General features: G+C 45.7%; 1 protein-coding gene across 2 annotated transcripts in view; it reads left to right on the top strand.

The window, feature by feature from the left end:
• Positions 1 to 7,216: 7,216 nt before the first annotated feature.
• The window catches only part of LOC111868041, a 65,070-nt gene continuing 57,504 nt past the window's right edge, over positions 7,217 to 14,782 (top strand). For both annotated transcript variants that reach the window (XM_033752909.1, XM_033752908.1), the window contains exon 1: positions 7,217 to 7,285. In XM_033752909.1, the coding sequence (XP_033608800.1) occupies positions 7,234 to 7,285 (52 nt within the window). In that variant the 5' untranslated portion in view covers positions 7,217 to 7,233. The remainder of the gene's footprint in view (positions 7,286 to 14,782) is intronic.

Here is a 14,782-nt window from a genome sequence, read left to right as displayed (position 1 = left end):
CGCCTGTACCAGCCGTCATGAAAACGGTTATCATTCCGTCTGAAACCATCCTAATGGCGCATTTAACAAGTTCCTCGCATCAGCAATAATGGCACTGCAGCAATTCAGACTGTTGAGCTAAGAACCTTAATAACACATAAATGCCTGAACCAATATTCATGAAAATGGATAAGTATATCATGCCATCTGAAGCCATCTCAACTGCAGAACTACTAGACAGGTTGCAGAATGGAATCCACAGGGGAAAAGGAGGCACGGCACACCAGTGGGCATATGGAAGGTTGGGATTAGGGACAGCATGTAAAGCAGACCCCTCAAGGATGAAGAATATTTCTATCGAGAGCTCGGGAAGAAAAAAATTGTCTCTGGGTAGAGAGGTAAACTGTGTATTCACAGGAAAATCCCTATGCAACAATAAAAAATGTAAAGCTATCCCTGTAATAGGGCGTGAAGGCCCATAGGGTTGTGAGACGTTGAGGGTCCCACATTATCTAGACAATCGGCTCAAATATGGCGGTAAGGTTGTCAGCCTTAAGCGCCGGCTGCGCGCGCTTTACTCCCCAGGAAAATTATTTAATTAATTCCTGGTACTCATTTCTGTTAGAGGCTGAGTCGACCCCAGGGTCATAGTGCGGATGGAAAGATTAGGCCAATTGAAAACAATCCAATGACCTCAACGGGGCTTGGACTCTCGACCTTCCGGCTTGTAGCATAGTGCCTCAACCAATTATGCCAAGGAGAAAAAAAAATAATTTTTTATTGCTAGTGGCCTGGGACTAAATCCCTTGTACTGCGGCCACTTCTGGCCTATTGTACCAGCCCCAGATGATAGGCGAGGGTGATCGTGGAGCAATTGTTGGAATGAAGATTGGCTGGGGTAACCGAAGTACTCGGAGAAAACCTGCCCCAGCGCCACTTTGTCCACCACAAATCCCACTTGACCAGACCCGGGATCGAACCCGGGCTGCCGCGGTGGGAAACCAGCGACTGATCGCTTGAGCTATGGCGCCGCCCAAAAAAGAGGTAAAGCTTTCCCTGTAACAGGCCATAGATGCCCATAGATTTGTGAGACGTCGAAACTCCCACATTTTCTAGAGAATCGTGTAGCAACGCGCTGCTAGGCGACAGCTCTGTAAACACGGTCCAACACGCAACAATAGATGAGGCTGTTTTTTCTATGTAGTCCGCGCCGAGCAGCGGTGGAACAACGGGGTTATGCAACCTGTTTCTAAGCAACAGCTCGGTAAACACACTTCCGCGTAAGCGGCGACGTCATCGACAATAGAGACGGTGTTTTACGTTCGGTCTGTGCAGAGTGCTTATGAGAGAAATGAGGGACAGAATTCGTTCAGGGCAGTTATGACTTATGAGTCAGTCGTAAGCTGGAGGAGTAAGTACAGAAGAACTTTTAGTTCCGACGTTCCTGAGTGGTTCAAGACGAACTAGCAAGAAGACTTCATAGTGAGTTGACGTGCTAGTTTCTGTGTTGAGATCCGTTGCCAGGAGACGACTACAGAAGAATGGGAATCCCAGTGCGTGTGCAACGGTGGACTTGAAAAATGTGTAAATCAGCGATAGCGTTGTATTAATGGCAACTAAAGAAACTATAACCGAAGTGGTAATAAATCAAATCATCCGAACTAGACCCCGTTATGTTCGTCATGCGTACCCCCCTACACCGGTCTAGAAAACCGAAAGTAACGGCCGTGGGGATCCGTTGCGCTGACCACGCGACACCCTCTATCCGCTAAAGTTGGCACTAACTCTGCCGACAAGCGGCGGTCGCTCGGTCGGTATAGTTCGCTTGCGGACTGAAACCACGGAGTTTGCTTTTGTTTTGCTTTTGTACCCCCCTGCACGTGATAATCGGCTCACAAATGAATCCTGGTACTCACTTCTGTTAGAGGCTGAGTGGACTCCAGGGCTGGAAGGATAATAATAATGGTGGTGGTGATAATAATAAGAATAATAAAAGTAATAACACGCTCATTCAGTAAAGTAATATGCTTGAGGCTGCTAAGGGCATTAGGATTCTCCTGTCCGTCCTAACGTCCAGAAGTATAGTGGAGCTGGGCTAGCTTGCTGTCTAGTATTCGTGCGAACTGAGACACGTGGGGTCTATTTTCGGCGGCGGGGTAAAACATTTTCGGCATGTAAACATCTTCATGTACTCTCATGCACTGGCACCATACCAAGGTCTTCATCCGCGTTATGTTTCACTAATGCGTGCGTATAGCTGAATTTGGACGCGGAGCTGCCAGCCCTAAGAGAAGCTTTGCGGTAGGGATCACAGGAAGGAAGGACGAGAGTGCCTTGGATACGCCGGGCATGTAATTCGAATGGAGGAATTGTAAAATGATGCTTCATATTGTGGTCGTGTTCGTCACCGTATAGTTTTATAAGGGGGTACCAATGTTCTGGGAGCCGCGATAGCTCAGTCGGTATAGCGACGGCCTGGGTTCGAATCCTTGCAGGGGTAAGATTTTTCTCTTTTCCAGAGCATCCAGACCGGCTCTGGAGCCCACTCACCCCTCCTATACAGTGAGTACCGGGGGCATTTCCTCGGAAGTAAAGAGGCTGGGAGGTGAAATCAGAAGTGAATGCAGAATTTAATTGGATAATCTGATTAGAAAACACGGGCGTAGACGAGAGGATGTAGTTAAAACGGATCTTAAAGAGACAGGATGTGAGGGTGTGGACTCCAGTCACCTGCTTCAGGGAAGGATCCGGTGGCCAATACTCGTCAACAGGGTAAAGGATCTTCTGCATTCTACAGAATATGGAGGATTGCTTGGCTCTTATGTGCGACTCTTTGTCTCTCAAAAAGGTCTCTGCTCCATGGAGTTGCTTAAATGTTGTTAGTTGGTGGCCAGTAGGAGGAAACATTTTGTCTTCTTTATATGCTCATCATATACTGTATGAAAAAACTCCGTGGCTTTAGTCCGCAACGCGAAACCGACCGAGCGACCGCCGCCTGTCGGTAAAGTTAGTGCCAACTCTAGCGGATAGAGGGTGTCGCGTGGTCAGCGCAACAAATCCCCATGGCCGTTAATTCGGTTTTCTAGACCGGAGCCGCTACTTTTCCATTCAAGTAGCGCGTCAGTTATCCTCATGAGACTGAGTGGACCCCGTTCAGAAAATTTGGTAGCGCCGGGAATCGAACCCGGGACCTCTGGATCTGTAGCCAGGAACTCTGACCCCTAGACCACAGAGGCGGTCATATACTGTATGAAGACGTCAGTTTGGTTCAACTGGCTCCAGAGAGGCCATTTTTAGCCCTGCTCAACTGACTCCAGACAGTTCCATGTTGTCCCTCCTGAACTAGTTCCAAATAATTCCGTGTTTTTCCTGATTAAATGGCTCAGTTCCATATTCGCCCTGCTGAACTGGATCCAGATTGGCCAGTGTTGGTCCTATTGAACTAGCTCCACAGAGGCCCATATTGACCCTAGTGACCTGGCTCAAAATAGTTTCGTATTGAAATGGCTCCAAACAGGCCCATGTTGGCCATGCTGAACCGTTCAGTTAGTTCGCTGGTTGGTTTTGCAAAACTGAACTATATCCTAAACATGAATTTTTTTTAAGAGGGGGAAAATTAAGTCGTATAATTGCCTTGTCATACCGCCAGAAGGAGTGGCTGTTAGTCATTAAGAAATCTCACGCCTCTGATATTCCACCAGCCTTCATTCTCAGCGCAGTTTTCTGGTAATGTGAAACACATTTTGTTGCACTAAGAGCCTACATATCTGAATCTGAATCATCCGTTGTATTGCAGTACCTCATTGGTGACATCTAGACCGGTTTTAGAAGAAACCAGAAACAGCCAGAAAAATGAACGGCAGAATCGAAGACTGAACACCGATAAAACACAACCCGCCACCGGATAGACCCAGAATTAGCTTCGTCCACCTCCCATGCTCACACTCTGCTTCCCAATGCTGTCACCAGGTGACCAGCATAAATCAGAGTTCCTTCTTAAGGAACATTCCACATTTCTCACTTGGCTAGTCCCTTCCAGACCGCCTCTGTGGTCTAGTGGTCAGAGTTCCCGGGTTCGATTCCCCGCGCTACCAGTTTTTGTGAGAAGTAGTGGGTCTGGAACGGGGTTCACCCACCCTCGTGAGGATAACTGAGGAGCTATTTCAAGGAAATAGAGATTCCGGTCTATAAAACCGAGATTAACGTCCGTGGGGATCCGTTGCACTGACCACGTGACACCCTCTATCCACAAAAAGTTGGCACTAACTTCGTCGGCAAGCGGCGGTCGCTCGGTCGGTATAGTTCGCTAGCGGACTACAGGCGATATTGTTTTGTGTTCCCTGGTTTCGGCATAATCGAAAACAGACTGGCTGACAACGGTTCTGAACTGATGAGTAGCAGGCATTAAAGTTACGGTCTTCTGTGTTGTGACACCGCGAGTGTGGTCCGTGGTTCAGTATACGGCAGAGTCGTTATCCCAAGTTATACAGAGTCGCAAAATGGGTTGATTAGTGAGCAATGAATTCGAAAGGATTTGGAAAGAAGCGAACGTGGAATAATCTATACTGGCATTTGCCTTCAGAGAAAGGAGTAACTACGAGAAACGTCGATCAAGATGGCCGATGTTTTTGACGATATTCGAATCATGCGTTACTGCAACACCAACTTGGTCGGTCGACGGCGTATCGTTCGATACAGACGTACTCAATGTGAGGAGGAACAAATGGGCTCCGTGTTTGGTAACTCGCGGAGATGCGGGCCTGTCTACCACATCACGCTGCGTCATAGCAGTACGCCGTAATCTCAGTACACACGGCCGTTAATTTTTTATTGTTAAGGATTGCGTCCTGTTGCATATATACAATGAATATATATATTGTTACCGTCAACAAAACAATACTGTAGTATGAACCATGAAGCGCAATGAACCGTATAATATACACAACACACATTTACCATTGGCATCCGACAATAAGAAAGAAGATGGATCTATTCTCTAGGAAAATGGTAACATACGGTACTAACACGACGAGCCAATGCAGCAAACAGTAGAAGAAATTTGACGAAACCTGTGCCTGGTCTACTGCAGTAACAAACACAAAGCTACTCGCAGCTTTTAACATTTAGAAAGATAATTTATAAATCATTTTAAATATCAAATTGTGGTTTTAGGATCATCTAATTATTAAATTAGGTATGACCTATTGTTATATACACGACTTCGTTACATGTACGGTATTTATGATGATTTTTATTTTTATATATTTTTTGTATATTGTTATTTTTAACCACAGTCTAGTCTACGTTTTGTCTGGGTTGTGAATTGAATAGAAACTAACTTGTAGGAACCATTTATAAAAATGGGAATGTTAGCGTTTCAGTTCAGTAATAGTATGTGAGAAACTTGCAGCACCTGAAGAGGACCCATTTGAGGTCGAAACATATAGTGCAGGCTATATAAATAAATAAGTAAATAAATAAATAATAAAGTATTGTTGCTTTGACGGTAAAAATTATATATGCCCACTCAGCCATAACAACCTCAAGTCTCGTATTACATCCTGTGTTTATGCTCATACTCGTAATTCTGTTACGAAACAAATACTGATTGCCGTCACTACAGCTCCTGTCAGGAAGTTGTCTCCGGTCGTTGAACTCAATCTTTACCTACAAATATGAATGGTCCTTGAAGCCTTATCGCATCAGCATCGTCACTTGTTCGCTTTCTCAGCGATTCGCTCTCGACGGGCCGCATCGCATTTTACACGCTTAAAGTTTGAACGATGCTCTTGTTTCCGTACGGACGCGTACATTTTCGATTCCCGTTGCGTATGTGCAGGACATGAAAGAACAGATTCAGTTTATTCTTGCAAAGGATCGATTCTGACCGACAACTGAATGTTTCAGCTTCAGTTTTACGTAGATTGTGGGGCACACATTCTTCTCCTGCATCCCTGTTTCCATCAGCTGGTCTCTACTGACTATGGGCTTGGACGGCTGAGGGGCTGGATTTCGAGTCCTGGTAGGGGCAAGACTTTTAACCACTCAGCGTTGTCTAGGCCGGTTGTGGGGCCTACCCAGCCTCCTATTCAATGGGTACCGGGGGCTCTTTCCCTGGTGATAAAGGGCGTGAAGATGACACTCAACCCCAACTAGTTCCGAGGTCAAGAATGTTTAGATGTATACATCCACTCCCACGTACGTCTTCGTGGCGTAGTGTTTAATGAGTTAATCATAGGACCAACTTTACGTTTTGTTTAATAATGGATTGGATTTATCTGGCTCAGGATAGGGACCAGTGGAGGGCTCTTGTGAATACGGTAATGAACATTCGGGTTCCATAAAATGCTGGGAAATTCTTGAGTAGCTGCCGAATTGGCGACTTCTCCAGAAGGGCTCACCTCCATGAGTAAGTAAGTAGTGTAATTAAGGACCAAACCATGAAGGCATACGCGGAGTGGAGGTATAGCTCCACCATTCTTGATCTTGGCACTAGATGAAGGTGAATGGTCAGCTTCACGCCCGGGAAGCTTTAACCGGAGCAACAGCCCCATGTATCCATCGGATACGAGGCTGGGTGGACTGAACACTATGGACAAGAGAAAATCTTGCCTGTGCCGTGAATCGAACCCCGGTTCGTCAATGCCGACTGAGCTATTCCGGCTCCAGTAAAAGTAGTAGTAGTACGTAGTACTTGGCCATGTAATACCAGTATCATTTTTTTTATTGCTAGTGGGGTGGGACTAAGTCCCTTGTACTGCGGTCACTTCTGGCCTATTGTACCAGCCCCAGATGATAGGTGAGGGTGATTGTGGAGCAATTGGTGGAATGAGGATTGGCAGGGGAAACCGAAGTACTCGGAGTGTTATGCCCTCAGGTTTACGGGAGGTGTTATGTTTTTTAATGTTAATATGTTTGGGGCTAGACAAGAACAAGTATTTTGAAATACAGTTAGGAAATACGAAATGGAATGTATGAATACCGTGTCAGCATAGCAATGCTGACTGGGCGGAAGCAGGAGGTAAGAATGCTGAGTCGAAAGGGGGCGGGCAGACTGGACAACGCGAACCCCCTCTCGGCAGGCAGCCAATGAGAGCTAGCCACCCCAACGAAATCACGTCATTGCGGGTAGGAGTACACCCTCCCGGAAGTTGACGAGTTAGAAAAAAAAATATAAAAATACTAGAGGAAACTAAAAAGGAGGAATTCCATCAATAATTTTCAGTAGAGTTGTGGCCGAAGGCTATCGTCAAGATGGCACTGAGAAAGTGCTGGATGCTGACGCTCTTCTGCATCCTTGTCGCAAGTAAGTGGAACTACTACTTATAGCTATGAAAATTGAGGGTAATATTATTAAAGTGCAAACCCCAGGGAGCGGGAGTGAGGACTATATAGAACAGGCTTAAGAATACCGAAGCACGGTCCGCGGCATGGTGTAAGGGAGAGAGAGGTATAAGAGGAGACCCGGAGTCGGATGAGAAGAATATAACTATATCCGTACAGAAGTGATTAACAATCTACGTGAAATGTAAACCCGACATCCNCCTATCGCCTCCTGCATCACCCAAGCGTCCCAGGAGAACTGCGAACTCAAAGCCAAAGAGGCAAACGCCGAAGAGATCAATGAATTTACCTAGCCCCCCCTTCTACGGCAGAACACGGAGAAAACCTGCTCCAGCGCCACTTTCTCCATCAGAAATCCCACTTGACCAGACCCGGGATCGAACCCGGGCCGCCGCGGTGGGAAGCCAGAGACTAACCGCTTGAGCTATGGCGCGGCCTTGTCGTACCAGTAACTCAGGCGCTTAGTCGCCGGCTTCCCACATTGGAGGCCCGGTTCTGTCCCAAGCCGGGTCATGTGGGATTTATGATGGACAAAGTGGAACTGGGGCCGGTTTCGAGTATCTCGGTTTCCCCTACCAGTTCACATTCCACCAAATCTGCACACTCATTAATCATCCTACTATCGACACAGTGTATTCCCGATACTGACAGCGTCGTTAAATAACCATCTAATAAAGCACTATATACATCATATACTATATACTATCATCCTCCGAAAAAAAAAAACTTCGTGACTTTTAGTCCGCGAACGAACTATACCGACCGAGCGACCGCCGCTTGCCGGCGAAGTTAGTGCCAACTTTTGCGGATAGATGGTGCCGCATGTTCAGCGTAACGGATACCCACGGCCGTTAATCTGTTTCTAGACCGGAGCCGCTACTCTTACACTCAAATAGCCCCTCAATTTGTCGTGACCCAAGATGTCGGTGGGTTGACTGAATTACGTTGGCCGAGCGATAGCGTAATAATTGACTGATGATGATTGTCAGTTGGCTGCCTGAGTGTGTATTCCAACCACAAAGAGCAAATACTCACTAGAGAATATAGAGGATCTATTGAACTATGTGTATATTACATACAAGCGCTGGCGGACGTAAGTCTGGCCAGCCTTCTCCTAGCAAGAACCTAGACAAAATGCAGCCTCCAACTCTTGTCTCGTTCTTAAAAACTAATCTAATCTAAGGGTGCAGCCCAATGTCTCGAGACATGAACCCCTCAAGAATCCCAAGTTAGACCAGAGCTATGTGAATGATAGTTCCCAGACGAAATACCCCAGGACTTCACAGATTTATGAAAATGGTAGGGGTAGATATAACTTTTTTAAGTGGAGGCAGGTTGGTGGTACAAACCTTTGCGATAAATTATTCTCAGAAGGCTGAGTGGACCCTGTTCCAGACCCACTACTTCTCAGAAAATCTGGTAGCGCCGGGAATCGATCCCGGAGCTCTGGGTCTGTAGCCAGGAACTGTGACCACAAGACCACAGAGAGGGCCGCGTCCTATCATCCTACGTTCCGCAATCCGAGAAAATATTAGATAAACTACAATGAACAAAAATAGGAAGCAAGGACTCGGCATTGTGCCATGTGGAAATGGGTCGCCAGCAAAGAGAAGCACAGTGCCGCTTGTCCAGGGCAAAACGGATTCTGAACAGCCATCCACGAGTATTTGTAGCGATACACACACGCAAATATATATACTCGTAATTGTATTAAACTTCTAGATGATTGTCGAAAATGAATACAAGAGCTGGAAGAGGAAGTGGTCATGGCCTACTTCTGACACTGGCCTTGACAGAGGCAATAGAGAGCTGACAGGGTCTTCCTTGAAGTCCCGGTGTCTAAGAATCCCGGCCGTCTTTTGGCGCAGACTCAGAGTTCATCGACGTAATCAAGGAACCAGACTTGAGTCAGTTCGATCGACTGAACATCCTCAGTGCCTGTTCCCCAACCACCACCCACTCAGTTTGTTTCCAGGGCATGTTTTATTACATACTCGTACATTTTGCGAACAAGAACACGGGCATAATGTAAACATGAAGTCCTTGTACGTAATTACTCACGAAACCATGATGCAGCGGCAGTACGTATCATCTTACCCTAGACATTAGACAGCAGTGAGTGGTCAACCTGATTGCCCAACGGGCTGCGTGGGCCCGAGTGCTGGTGTGGATGGTTTGGAGAAGAAATTTTTCCCCCTTCCAAGAATCGGACAGAGCTCCTTCGGCCTGTGGCTATTTAACTGATTGGCCGAGAAGTTATCCTCGCTCCAGAGAATACAGGCAAGGCGAAAAATCTTGCAACGAAGTCTGTCTTTCGAGACAGTCAATGGGTAACTCTCCTGGCAGGACGGCTACTGTACGAATTGCGAGGTTTTCGGGTCTCTGGTTCCTGAGATTGTGGCCTTCTAGGTTGTGAAAAACGTCTGTAGACGGATACAAGCGTTTCGTGGGGAAATGCTGCCTCCGTATTCACATTCGACGAAAGTTGAGGATGCGGTTAGGTTGAAACGCATTTTCACCCGACACACTTCTGCCTGAAGTTGGAGGCAGGATATCGCTATGAAATCTTGCTATCCACCTGTAGGTTACACAACCTGTAGGTGTCACAACAACAAAAAATCACAATACAAAGTTTTGTATCTTAATCGCATTTGTTAGATCTAATTTAAAGTGATATTACACTGTAATAAAAATAACCGAAATATTGCAATGCGGCATTAAATAAAAAGTTCTAATGAAAACGTATTACAGATGTATATACCTCATAATATATATTATTACCATGAATGTGTGTGGAGATAAGTTGTGAGCTTTTATGGAGGTTAAATGGTGTAGATGGACGAGTTGGTCTCACCAACTGAGCGAGGTATTATACTGTGCATACGAGGCCACGGCGCGTATGAAGTGCCTATCTTAAAGACAAAGTCACATTGCGACTGACGGTCAGTCAGTTAGTCTTGGTGTCGAGCCCAATCTGGGACTCATGACCATGTATTTATTAATATTTGACAGTTACTGTCTTATTGTGGGGCGTCCTCTCTGACGAGAGGATGCGTCTGTCTTTTCGCCTACTTTAAGTCAAAGCCAAAGTTACTTTACGACTGGCGGTTTACCGCCAATCAGTTTTTCTTGGCCTCAGGCCCCTTGAGGCCCACGACCAGAGATTTTTTCCCAACTGAAATCTTGCGGTAATAGTCCTTATGCAACATCCTCTCTGACGAGAAGATGGGGTTGTCTCTTATGAATACGCTTGGCCTTTCGTCAAGTGCCTACTTTACTTTCACTACATACTGAGCGATACGACACGGATAACGTAGAAAACACAGCATCCAGCAGTTCCTCTATTGTTGCGTGTGAATTGGTTGCCGTGGGTGCGTGTTTACCGAGCTCTTGCCTAGCAACGATAGGGTGAATACACACATAGACCCACAGACAGCAAGGTGATCTTATTAGCCTTCGTATATTTTCTTCAACGTAAGGAAAAGGGGCTGAACATGTAAGCCTGTGTATGAACACACGCAACCGAAGACTCCTAAACCTCAGTGTGCTTGTTCTTACACAAAACTGAGTTTACTCCCTTAGCACACAGCCGTTAGGGGCCGGATAGCTCAGTTAATATAGTGACTTGGCTACGGGCTGGACAACCGAGGAATCGGAGTTCGATTCCAGGAAAGGTCAAGACATTTTTCTTATCTTCATACCCGACAGAGCCCCTCTGCGATCCACCCAGCCTCCTATCCAGTGGGTACCGGACGCTCTTTCCCGGGAGGAAAGCGGTCGGGGAGTTAAGCTGACCCCTCACCTCCATCCAGTACCGAGGTTAATAATGACGGAGCTATTTCTCCACTCCCTCATTTGTCTCCTTGGCGTGGTACTTAAATAACTAAGCACGGGAACAGCTTTGCCTTCAATATGCGGTCGTTCAGGGTCACGAACGTGGAGCATTCAGAAACGACTGTGACATTATGTTGCGCGTGTAGAACTCGGATCAGGGGGTCCTGAGCAGAGCTGTCCGGCCATGTTGATAAAAGAGTTCTGACTCCCCGTCCATGCTTTCACCTGCAGAGTCCGCCCTCAGCCCGCTGAGCCAGCTATCTATTTCTAGAACCCTCCATTTCACGCTACATGATGGGTTCAAGGGGTTCAAGGGCGAGCTACTATCGTGGGTGTAGTACGTCCGATTGCTGTCAACTGTCCGAATCCTCTCTCTTTCTATCCCTCTCTCTCCCCCGCCGCAACTGTTTCACTCTGTTCTTCCGCTCTACCATCCCATGACGTCGCAGAGGGTACTGAAACATTTCCCATGTCCCCCCCGCCACTTCAGGCCGGCTTCCTCGAAGCCCAGGGCAGAAGCCACAGGTTGGCACCGAGCCGCATGATTTAGCACTAATACATAACACTTCGCAAAACATCATAGCCGTCTCAAAAACCGAGCAGGTTGGTACGGCGATAACGGTTGGGACTCGTAATCGGGAAGTACTCGGTTCGTGACCCCGGCTGTCTTGAATAAGGCATTCCTCAGTCCCTTCCGGCAAGTTCTACGATAGGCTTCAAACCAAATCTTTTCCAATGCAACGTTCGTTAATCGTCCTACTGTTCGGGGGTACACACTAGTAGCTGGCAACCGACCAGTTCCATGTTTCTCCCATGGCCGCCCATGATCCTTCCCAAACGTGTGGCTAGCCTGTTCGTGCTGACATGTAAACTCTCAAGCCGTAACTTCCTAACGTTTGTTAGTTCAGCCAGCATTTTACGGCAACTGATGGAATAGAAGAGTCGGGTTATCTCAGTCGACATAGGGACTAGGAATCGGGCTTCAATTCCCAGCAGGGGCAAGAGATTGGTCTCTTCTCCACAGTTTCCGGACCGGCTCTGGGGACCACCAATGTGCACCGGAAAATGTTCCTCCAAGGTGAAGCGCCTGGGGCGTGAAGTTGAACATTCACCTTCAAGTAGCGCCCAGACTGAGAATGGGCGAAGCTGTACCTCCACTCCTCCATACGTCTTCATGGCGTAGTTCTTAATAAATTCAGCACGAGGACAACTGGCGGAATGAAGAAAGGAAAAGCTACCCCATCGTTTTTCTTCAGGCCTTGACGGAGCGTGGATGGGGGGTGAGAGGGATTGCAGCGAAGGCTCGCGTTCGCGAACCGTTCCGTTCCCTTGCGCGTTTCGATCGTTCAGTGTACTGCGATGTGCTTTGTAGCATCCACTGAATTGTGCCGCAAATATTGTCCTGATGAAAGACAAGTTCAACGAGAAAACGCAGAATAAAAGAAGCTAAAGACAATGCCTTGTGTCTTATTTACCAACAGACATTGTTTGTGAAGATTACAGCATCAGGCGCCATTGTGACCCTCGCAGAGCAACATACGACGCGTCTGTGACATTAGCAGATTTCTTTTCCGGAAGTTTAAATACAGAAGAAGCAAGTGCCTCATGTAAGTGGAGCACATTTGGTACAAAGGCTCAGGACATTCAGGAGTGCTTGACTGACACTGTGGAGATACTGTACGTATGTTCCCTTAAAAAGAAACTTTAGTCTCACCGGAAGCACAGTTGCTGATACGGTGAATTACAGTGCGGATGATTTAAAAGGTTTATTAAAAACGTTCGGGTCTAGTAAAGTGTTTCAAGGCTATGTAATAATAACTCCAATGCTCGATACTCTTACTGATAGACATTTTCTGAGAATTTGAGAAACTGCAAAAAAAAAAAAAAAATAATAAGCGAGAGCTACGTTTTAAAGACGGAGCCTAAACTTCAAATTCCGTAAAATCATAATCACCCTTGAAAATCACTTAAATCGCTCTTAAGTACATACTTTTATGTACACCCTGTAATATGTATGCATATAATAAAGAGTAAATCATCATCATCATCATCAGTAATCTGTCAGACGACAGGTCCACAGTCTCTGCCAAAACAATTCCTCCACTTAATGCGATCTAGAGCTTTCTCCTTCAAATGACAGTATCCTCTTCTGTCCCCAAGGTCATCCAGCATCTTCTTACGTCTTCTTGTCACTTCTATCCTCCCCTCTATCTTTCCTTCAATAACTTCTTTTAGAAGGCAGTTTCTGCGTAAAACATGACCAATCAAATTAGCCTCCCGTTTTCTTATTTCGTGTTGGATATTCCTATGCTCACTGACTCTAATTAACACTTCTTCATTTCTCACATAATCGGTCCAACTGAAAGAGTAAATATACAAGTAAAATGTACAAACACTTGTTGTTTAATAAAATAAAACAGAGAAAGAAAGGGGTGGAAATGGCGGTAATGTTGGGGGTGGGTGAGAAACACGATTCCACCGTTGGAATGTGCAAACCGGAGTGCCCCGTGGTGACCCGGAGCATTGTCTCAGATCAGCAACAATTGTAAATCAAGTCCTTCCTCTTCGAGGTACCGCTTGACGTCTGGAATATAACATACGTAGGTGGAACCAATCACATTTTTATTTTACTGCCCCTTATTTTAGTTAAATGCGCGTATGATACGACTGGACTGTAATGTTTAGTGGAAGACGGTTCTCCTGCAATGTCTGGGTCAAAAAGTAGTATCTTGGGGCAAACGAATGAAATACTTGGAGGAAAAATTCTGTGTGTTCATTATATAACTCATGAGGAAGTACTGTGTCATAAAACAATAAAATTAAACCAGGTTTAAAACTGGCAGTATCAGCTGTTAATTTGATACGTCATCCCGGGATTAAGTCATGGGCAGTTCTTTGTTTCTTTCCCTTCTTTTAGAAGCAGTTCTTCCATTTGCGATGTAGAAAGTGAGTAAGAAGATATCCCACTTCACATACAGGCTGTCTTATCACAAAATGCCGATAGCTTTTATGTTTTGAGACATTAAATTATCATATTCCTAGAAGTGACGGAACAAATTGTGAATGAGATTAGAGTTATTAAAAGAATTCAAGGTCTGGCTTTTCAGTTGATATCAGAAGGAACATATGTGAGTTCAACATATGTGTACATCTTCAGGAGAATAACCTAATTAAGTCTATAGACTTTCCAGATAAATCTTTGAGTCTAGGAAATTCACAGATAAGACGAAGATAGATATACACACAGATCCAACAAGTATGTTTCAGTTTTAATCCTCAGCATTTGTTGGATCTGTATGGACATCTTTGTCTTATCTGTGATTTTGAAGATCGATAGACCATGTCTTATCACTGATTTTGTATTACTTTCTTTAAGAATCTGACTATTTAGTTCTGGCGTCTATTTTAGCCAGACTCTTATTTGGGCACCGGCAAGGCCATGGGTGGAAGACCTAATCTATGGGTCGCTAAAACATTTGTAGTAGCTCCCCCACATTGGGTTTATCTAAACAATATAAGGCGTGAAACCAGCAAGTATTTCAGGAACAAAAAGAGGGAATATCTGAAAGACAAAATTGATGAGCTTGCAATGAACAGTAAGAACAAGAACACTAGAGACCTGTAT

Source organism: Cryptotermes secundus, unplaced genomic scaffold, assembly GCF_002891405.2.
Source record: "Cryptotermes secundus unplaced genomic scaffold, Csec_1.0 scaffold635, whole genome shotgun sequence".
Taxonomy (NCBI): Eukaryota; Metazoa; Arthropoda; class Insecta; order Blattodea; family Kalotermitidae; genus Cryptotermes; species Cryptotermes secundus.
This window is presented reverse-complemented; position numbering and strand designations above follow the sequence as displayed.